General features: G+C 37.9%; 1 protein-coding gene across 1 annotated transcript; it reads left to right on the top strand.

Annotated features, from left to right (window-relative positions):
- Positions 1-526: 526 nt before the first annotated feature.
- Positions 527-6,454, top strand: LOC104451927 (disease resistance protein RPV1). The gene is made up of 4 exons (XM_039315289.1): positions 527-1,269; positions 1,989-3,120; positions 4,099-4,380; positions 4,487-6,454. The coding sequence occupies exons 1-4, from the start codon at positions 746-748 to the stop codon at positions 5,957-5,959; spliced, it is 3,411 nt and encodes a 1,136-aa protein (XP_039171223.1). The 5' UTR covers positions 527-745; the 3' UTR covers positions 5,960-6,454.
- Positions 6,455-8,792: the final 2,338 nt, after the last annotated feature.

Below are 8,792 nucleotides of genomic sequence, written 5' to 3'. Positions count from 1 at the left end.
AGGAAGAGACGTCCACTATTTGGTCAAATAGTCAATCCAAATAGTCAAACTTGGATAGAGGAAGTAGCCAGCGCACATCCTTGGGTTGAATCTTGGATGTATACATATCCACTATAATCCAAGATTATCATAGATTTTTGAACAAAATTAAAATCTTCCGATGGACATGAATTTTGTACACGACACAAATGTGAGATATAATTTAATATATAGGGTTGCTATGTCAAGGCAATTATGGTATAGGAATTGTCGTGATTCATGATATGGGTGGTGTTGAAAAACTCGTGTCAAAGTTGTCTCCGAGCAAATCTTTTCTCAACTTGACATTCACAGCTGTCCTGGTGATATTTTAAACTAACAACGGAAATTATTATCCGATTCTCGGCCATAGAAGCATAATGGTACAAGCAGCTTCTGGGGCATCTATTCGGACCACAGAACCATGATCACGCGTCGGCATAGTTCACATCATCTCTTTAAAATCTTGCTTCAAAGTCAAAACTATCCGACCCAAAAAGCCAAAAAAATTTAAAGCCGTTTTTGGAGAGGGACTTGTTCACCATCTTATTCTTTCTCCTCAGCTTTGATGTACTTCCATGTAAAAGCTTAACATCGAAAGCGCATTGCTATTATCCTGTCTCAGTCGCTTCGCTAATTCCTCTCAAGGAATTCCAGATCAGATTCAGAAAGGACTCCACATCTCCTGTGATCGGATCAGGTTAAGATTGTGAGCTCCTGAAGGAGGATGAAGAGAAAGAGGGACTCACAAGACACAGTGACGGTGTCTGCTTGTGTCAACGACAGTGATTCTTCGTTGGGGGCTGAATTCGAGGTGTTCTTGAGTTTCAGAGGCCCCGACACCCGCCTCAACTTCACAGATTGCCTCTATCACTCCCTGGTTGGAGCTGGGATTCGTGTTTTTAGAGACAATGAAGAGATCCGAAAGGGCGAACAGATTGGAGGTGAGCTCCTAAATGCCATCAAATCCTCCAAAATATATGTGCCCATTTTCTCTAGAAATTACACATCTAGTGCATGGTGTCTTCGTGAGCTCACGCAAATGGTGGAGTGCTCGAGCAAAGTAAATGACAAAGTGATCCTACCCATTTTCTATGATGTGAATCCTGATGATGTGAAGCTCAAAACTCAATTGTACTTGGATGCTTTTGAAAAGCATGAGGAGAAGTTCGGCATTTATGATGTTCAGCAATGGAAGGAGGCTTTGACCGAGGTTGCAAGGATCAAGGGATGGGGCTTGAAGGACAAAGGGTAAGAGTCTGAGTTTGAAATCAGCGTTCCTTTTTTTTTTTTCGAGCAATTAAAAACATAAAAAAAAAAAATTATTAGAGAAGTAAAATTTAAATGGAGATGATGATGATTTCCTCTGTGTAATATTATACTGCTTACTGCACCAAAAAAGAATGCCATACTGCCTTTTTTTTTTTTTTTTCCATAATATTGTATTAGAAAATTTCGTTACTCTTTTAAACCATGGAAGATTGAAAAAATTCAAAGAGAAGGAATGATAATTGAAAGAGACAAGTTAGTTATTTTTCTGATGTAAAGAAGGGCAAGGAGGAGAAGATAATTTTTCTTTCTAATCCCTTCGGATCCTTTCATAGTTATTTTTTTTTCAGATCTCCAACAAAAGTGAATTGATTATAAGGAGTAGAATTTTCTCCCATTTTTTCTCTTTTGATTACTCCTACCAAGCACTGTATATTAGTCAATCTATTTTCTTTCTTCTTTTATTTATTTATTTATTTATAATTTCTCTCCCTTTTGCGAACCACTCATCCAAACATAGTATAGATCTAGTTGTTTCGCATGTCAAGATTTACTTTTACTTTTACTTAAAAAAGTAATATTCTTTTAAGTCAAATCTTGTCTATTCAAAAATTCGATTGTCTTCGTGTCTACAATATTCCTCAACTTGAGAGTTCATTTTTCATCTGGTTCATGCTAAGATTCTTGTGTCAATATGGCAGCCATGGTGAAATCATCAACACCATTATTGATGAGGTTTTGACTAAGCTTATGAAAAGGAGGAGAAATCTACCTGATTACTTAGTTGGGATTCATGATCATGTGGAAGCTATCATGGACTTGCTAAACGAAGGTACTAGTGATGTTCGTTACCTAGTCATCCATGGAATGGGTGGTATCGGTAAGACAACTCTTGCAAGTGCCGTCTTTAATCGAATCTCTAATCAATTTCAAGGTTGTAGCTTCCTCTTGGATATTCGCAAATCTGCACAGCATGGTAGAATTATTGACTTACAAAAACAATTATTATTAGAAATTCTCCAAGTTGATTCTCCAAAGATCCATGATTCCGTTGACATGGGGATTAACATAATTGGAGAAAGGTTTCGTGATAAGAAAGTTCTCCTAGTTCTTGATGACATGGACAAGTGGGACCAACTCTCTAAACTAGCAGGAAAGAGCAATTGGTTTGGTCTAGGAAGTAGAATCATCATTACGACGAGAGACATTAACTTTTTGCCAATCAAAGAGGAGGACGAAGAGAGCAATTTTCAAGCACATTCTGAAGAGTTTAAAATCTATAAAATGACAGAAATGAATTCTTTCCATGCTCTTCAGCTTTTTTGTAAACATGCTCTTAGGATGGATTTCCCATTGAATGACTATGATGATATCTCCTGCAAAATTACTAACAAAACAGGTGGACTTCCACTAGCTCTTGAAGTTATTGGTTCCTCATTATATTGCAAAAGCAAAAAGTTTTGGAAAGACACATTGAAGAAACTAGATTTGGTGCCTAGGCAAGAAGTCTTTAATAAATTAAAGATTAGTTATGATATGTTAGAGCATTGTCAGAGAGAGATCTTTCTTGATATTGCATGCTACTTCATTGGGAGAGAAAGACTCTACCCGTACTATATGTGGAAAGCTTCCAACTATTTCCCAAAAAGTGAAGTACTCGTCCTTGCTCGTATGTCTTTAATAAAGATTGAAAAAAATGATACACTATGGATGCATGATCAACTTAGAGATCTTGGAAGAGAAATTGTTCAATGCGAAGATGTCAATTTTCTGGGGAAGCGGAGTAGGTTATGGTTACCCAAGATTGCCTTGGACGTGGTTCAGATGAAAGAGGTATGCTATAGTCACTTTGCTATTTTCCTCTAAGAAAAAAAAAGCATTTACCAACGGCTGCGGAGTTAGTTTCTTGCACATAAATTTTTTTGGTCAAATTTTCTTTTGGCAAAGAAAAGATTTGCATAGGAGTTCAAAATGGTAATATCATTACATATCATATCTAAAAGGTGTTGATCAGTTACACTTACAACGTGAAAGTCATTACTATCAAACGCTTCAAGAAATACGTTAATACAAAAATTGTATTATGTGAAAGCAGATCCAGATTGCCACTTCCTAGGCCATCAATGCTTTTCAAAGCTGATTTTATTCTTTTCTGCTAAGTTGGCAATCATTAGCTACATCACTTTGCATTGAGACATCGTCAACGACCCTTTGCGTGCATAGTCCGGCAGAGCTTTCCTGCAATATATGGATTAGTAACTAGTGGTTGGTTGAATGTTAGTAGTATTATGAAAGTGATTTTTTTTTACATTGATCCCGTATTCCGTAGGATTACCAATGACTTCTAAAATGAGTATGACTTTCCGGTTCCTGTCCTCGTCTTGGAAACTCAAGATTTACACAAAGTACATTGATCCACAGAGTCGCAATAGGGTTATACATTTAAGACACGGTTAGAAATCAGTCCGGCAATTTTTTTCTTAATTGCTAAACCATTGCAGGTTTTTTATGTTTTGAAAGCAATTAAATGTGTAGATAGAATTTTCTATCAAACAGTTTCACTCAATGATAATAAAGTTTATTATCATCTTGCGACATAAATTTGCTGGATTAGAGATATTATTATGCTTTATACAGGACGAAGAACTCTTTGCAGTTGCATGAACAAGTCATGTTAACTCTTTCTTATGCTATTCTCAATTTAGATATGTGCAAAGCGATAGTGTGTGTTTCATTATTGACCATAGTCAAGCTCCTCAAACTTGTCCAAAATCATGTTTGTCATTTAGTTTAAATGTTCACTTATGCCAGGGGACTAGCAAAGTCATAGCACTCAAACTAACGGGACTCTCCAAAGTGCACATTTTCACTAGTGAAGACTTTGCCAACCTTCCTAATGTAAGATTCTTGGAATTAGAGGGTGGGAACTTGGTTGGGGACTTTAAGAATCTTCTCTCCAAGTTAATATGGCTCTCTTGGAGTGATTGCCCTTCAGAATTAAACGCGATGAATTTATGTCTCAAGAAACTAGCCGTGCTCGAACTTTCAGGAAGCAACATCACTGAAGATTGGGCTGGATGGAGGTCATGCCTGGTACAAAATCGCACCATGCAATTTACCTATTCTCACATATGTCACGCTAACCAAATTTACTAGTTAGCCTTTCTTGACTTGGCTGATTCTTGGTTTGTTTTTCTAGGTGAGCGAGAACTTGAAAGTTATACGAATCACTCATTGCCCAAGCTTAAGAAGGACTCCTGACTTTTCAAAGTGCTCAAATTTGAAGAGATTGATTCTTCAAGGTTGTACAACCTTGCTAGTGGTTGATGGCTCTTTTTTTAAACTAGAGCACCTAAAGCACCTACAAATCAGCCCGATGGAATTCCCAAAGAGAGACAATTGCAACCTTTTTGCAGTACCTTACGTATTAGGTGGTCTAAAATCCCTCTCAACACTTAAAATGGAAAGGATGCAAATTCAAGAACTTCATCATTCCATTGGAGAGATGACACGTCTAGAGTATTTGTCTTTAGCTTCTTTTTGTTTCCTTGAAACACTTCCAGACTCTATTGGACAATTGAAATCGCTGCTTGAATTGGAATTGAATAACACGAGAATCACAAGTTTACCTCATTCTATTGGAGATCTTAAAATGTTAAGGAAGATGAGTCTTCTTGGGACTCAGATAAAGCAGCTACCGAATGCAATAGGAGGGCTACAGTCCTTGCTCAATCTAGATTTGAGGGGAACATGTATCTCAGAATTACCATCTTCGATTGGAAATCTCAAAAGGTTGGAGATTTTATGTCTAGATGGGAGTGCGATAAGAGAGCTACCAAAAGCCATAGGGATGTTGGAGAGTCTAAAAGATTTGGAAGCTCGATTTTGTGAAAATCTAGAGGGTGAAATTCCAATTGAAATAGGAGATTTGTCCTTTTTGAGGATGCTAGACCTAAGAAGTAGTAAAATTAGGAGATTACCCACAACTATGAATCAGCTTTCTCATCTCCAACAACTTTGTTTGTGTCAATGTGATCAATTTGAACAGTTGCCAGAACTCCCTATGAGTTTGAAGGAGTTGGAGTTCCCACCTCATTTATTATGGACAGCCCCTAACCTCTCGTACCTAACTAACGTAGTCGACCTCCATGTGTGGGGCGGCACTCAGTTGGTAGACTTCACACAAGGAGCTCCAAATATAGAGTGGATCGAGGGATTATCTAAACTTGAGAGAATGACACTATGCATGAGAGATGTCATATTTCCTCCTATTAATTTGGTTACTCTTTCTCGGCTTCAGAGTCTTGAGATGACTTGTGTTGACCCCCACTTTTTGATGGAGCTCCCGTCCAATCTCGAAAGATTGTCTCTAGTCAATGTAAAGTCACCGATAGGAATGTCACTCTTTTCCTACTTGACAAATCTGTCCACTTTGAACCTTGGTAAATGTTGGCTGAGGGAGGTGGACTTCGATAATGCGCTTGGACAACAGCTGGAGAAACTCCATAGTTTGGATGTGAGGGAGAGTAAATTGCTTGAGAGGCTATCGGTATCAAGATTAAAGGGGCTTCAAGATCTGACTGTGCTTGCTTGTCCGGGGCTAACGGAAATCCAAGGCGCGGAGAAATTGGAATTGCTCGAGGCATTGTTTATTCACAGATGTAGTTCCTAAGAGAGGTTGCCCGATCTATCAGAATTAAAGAAACTGCGGCGAGTGAATCTCGCACATTGTCCACTGCAAAATTTGCCCGAATTATGTCTTCCAGAAACGTGTCATTTGACACTTAACGGATGCGGGATTTCTCCTGCCTTTGATGGCGTTTACAAAGAGTGGAAGGATACTCAGTCACAGCGTGGATGATATCAACAGCCAACTCTGGAAAGAGAGAATTATCTTATATCCTCTTACGGTCGATGAAATCTCCTTTTATTTCTTCTTCCCCAATATTTTATTTTTCTTTTTCTTTTCCTGAGCAATTTTCTTTTTGTTCCAATTAGAAATATTCACTATATAGGACGCACATGTTCACCTTGAGTTTTAGAATAATTAAGCACCAAATGCTTTTGTAATATCCGTGAATTTTGAGAGAAAGGAAAAAAAGGAAGGTCTTAGTCATGATTCGTAGATTATTAATTACATTATTGTGGAAACTATATTGTGGTTCGTTATGGGATGATGGCTATAGAAATACTAGTTGATGGAATAAAATGGTTGTCTACATTCTTTAAGAAATGCTTATAGGGACTTCTTGTTTGCTAAGACAATTTGGATTATATTTAATGATAGTAACCTTTTTACACAGTCCTATTAGAACTTAATACGTAAGGTATTTGTGTAATAGTTGTGTAAGGAAGTGTAAATATCATTAGCCTCACTTAAATTGGTCTTTGGGTAAGGAGATTAATTTAGCTAGTCACATATGTAGTGGAGGTCCTTAAAGGAATACAAAGTCATCAGGTAATGATTTATGGAAGCACGAGGTACAATTGGAGTAAATGGCAAGCTAGAATTTCGATTGGAGAGCTCAACAACACAAAATATAACAGATCGGAATACCGAAAGCTTTCGATTGGAGGGCTAAACATGTGACGCATTCACCAAACAGATCCTTACTCCCTTTGATCCATTGAGTACTTCTGATATGTGATTGTATGCCAACTTGAACCCCGTAAAAATGTCTTACATGGATATTAGAACAGGGAATGACTTTATGATACCTATGCTTTAAGTAAAGGTGGCGAGTTGCTGTGACAAGGTATGGTTCTGAGGATATTCATCTACCAGAATCCATAAATATCCACACAACTAGTTATCCAGATACATATTCTGTCACTATGTACTGCGGAGAAAACCTGAGGGAAAGGAAAATAACAGATCACCAGCATGAATACGAGGCAGCAGAGTAAATCACTATCGAGTTCAACAATATAAGCACTCAAGACCACAAAGTAACGCAAGAACTACTAGATCAAGAATAAGACGCAGTTAAAAAGAACATTGACCATGGTCTAACTAACAATTGCATAACATATATATAAAAGTCTATGGTTTTTGTTTAGGGGACTAGAATCGCTAATTGAGATTAAACTACTTGATACAAATATTACAAAATTGTCTGATTCTATCAACAATCTGAAAAGACTGGAGACAATGGATTGCATGGGAGTCGGATAAGAGAGCTACCAAATTCAACTGGACGACTTGAGTCATTGCTCAAGTTGGATTTCTGTGAAACGTGTGCTATTGAGTTACTTGAATCTACCAGTAATCTCAATAGGTTGCTGGCTATAGATTTATTTGATTGCAAGTTAAGACAACTGCCAACTCAATTGGAGGACTGGAATCACTGCCTGAGTTAGATTTATATGAAGTGAACATTTCAAAAATTACCTAATTCCATTAAAAATCTTAAAATGTTAATGTGTACAAAGATTTGGAATGATATAAGAGAGCTAACAAAGGCCATTGGAATGCTGAAGAATCTTAGAGATTTTTGTGCTGAGGGCGATATGGAGGAAATTCCTAGTGTAATTGGGCAACAATCCTTGTCGAGAATCCTAGACTTCTCATGGAGCAACTTTAGGAGATTGCTAATTTAGTCAAGCTTTCTCATCTCGAACAACTTTATTTGTTGAATTGCAGTGGACTTCAAATTGTACCATAACTCCATATGAGTTTAAGAGTGTTGAGTGTTCCTTTTCATCATTCATTGCAGACAGTCCCCAATCTCTCAAAACCGACTAAGTAAGCTCATATTGGTGTAAGTAATTACCTTAATGAGTGGAGGACCAGTTCAAAGTCAACTGATGGAGTGGCTTGGGAGGTCATTTAAACAGGAGCGTTTGGGCCTCGTATTTCCAAATCTCAACTTGCCTCCGACTAACTTGAGTTCCCTTTTTGGGCCCCCACTAGTCCCAATAACATGTCTCGACCCACGATCTATGACATGGCTTCTGTCCAGTCTTGAAGAATTGACTCTGTATGATGTCAAGTCACCTACAGAATGGAGGCTCTATTCGAACTTGAGAAATTTGTGCTGGTTAAACCTCTGTACATGTTGGCTAAGAGAGATTCAGTTTCACGATGTGCTTGGGCAGCTAGAGAATGCGCATCATCCAGATTTGACAGCTTGTATATTGTTTGTGAGGCTTTCCAGTCTTTCAAGCTTAAAGGAGCTCTAGGTGTCGTCACTGAAAAGTTGCCCGCCGCTAAATGAGATGCAAGGTTTGGAGGACTTGGAATTCTTGCAAATATTGTCAATTGAGGACGGAAATTCCATAGGAGAGTTGCCTGATCTTTCATACCTACAGAATGCAAAATTCGGCAGAAAAAAGGAATGAAAATGTTCCCCAAAATTAAAGGGGGAAGTTCGTACGAAAGATTACCCCATGAGGCTGATCAATGGGTAAATTCCTGACTAATATACAATCTCTATGGAGTATCTTTATGGTTGATCCTTGTTATATATTCGTAGAATTACGCGAGATCTTTCCATAAACACCTA

The sequence above is a fragment of the Eucalyptus grandis genome, chromosome 6 (assembly GCF_016545825.1).
Source record: "Eucalyptus grandis isolate ANBG69807.140 chromosome 6, ASM1654582v1, whole genome shotgun sequence".
NCBI lineage: Eukaryota > Viridiplantae > Streptophyta > Magnoliopsida > Myrtales > Myrtaceae > Eucalyptus > Eucalyptus grandis.
The sequence above is the reverse complement of the archived record's forward strand: the minus strand, read 5'-3'. Positions and strand labels throughout refer to the sequence as shown.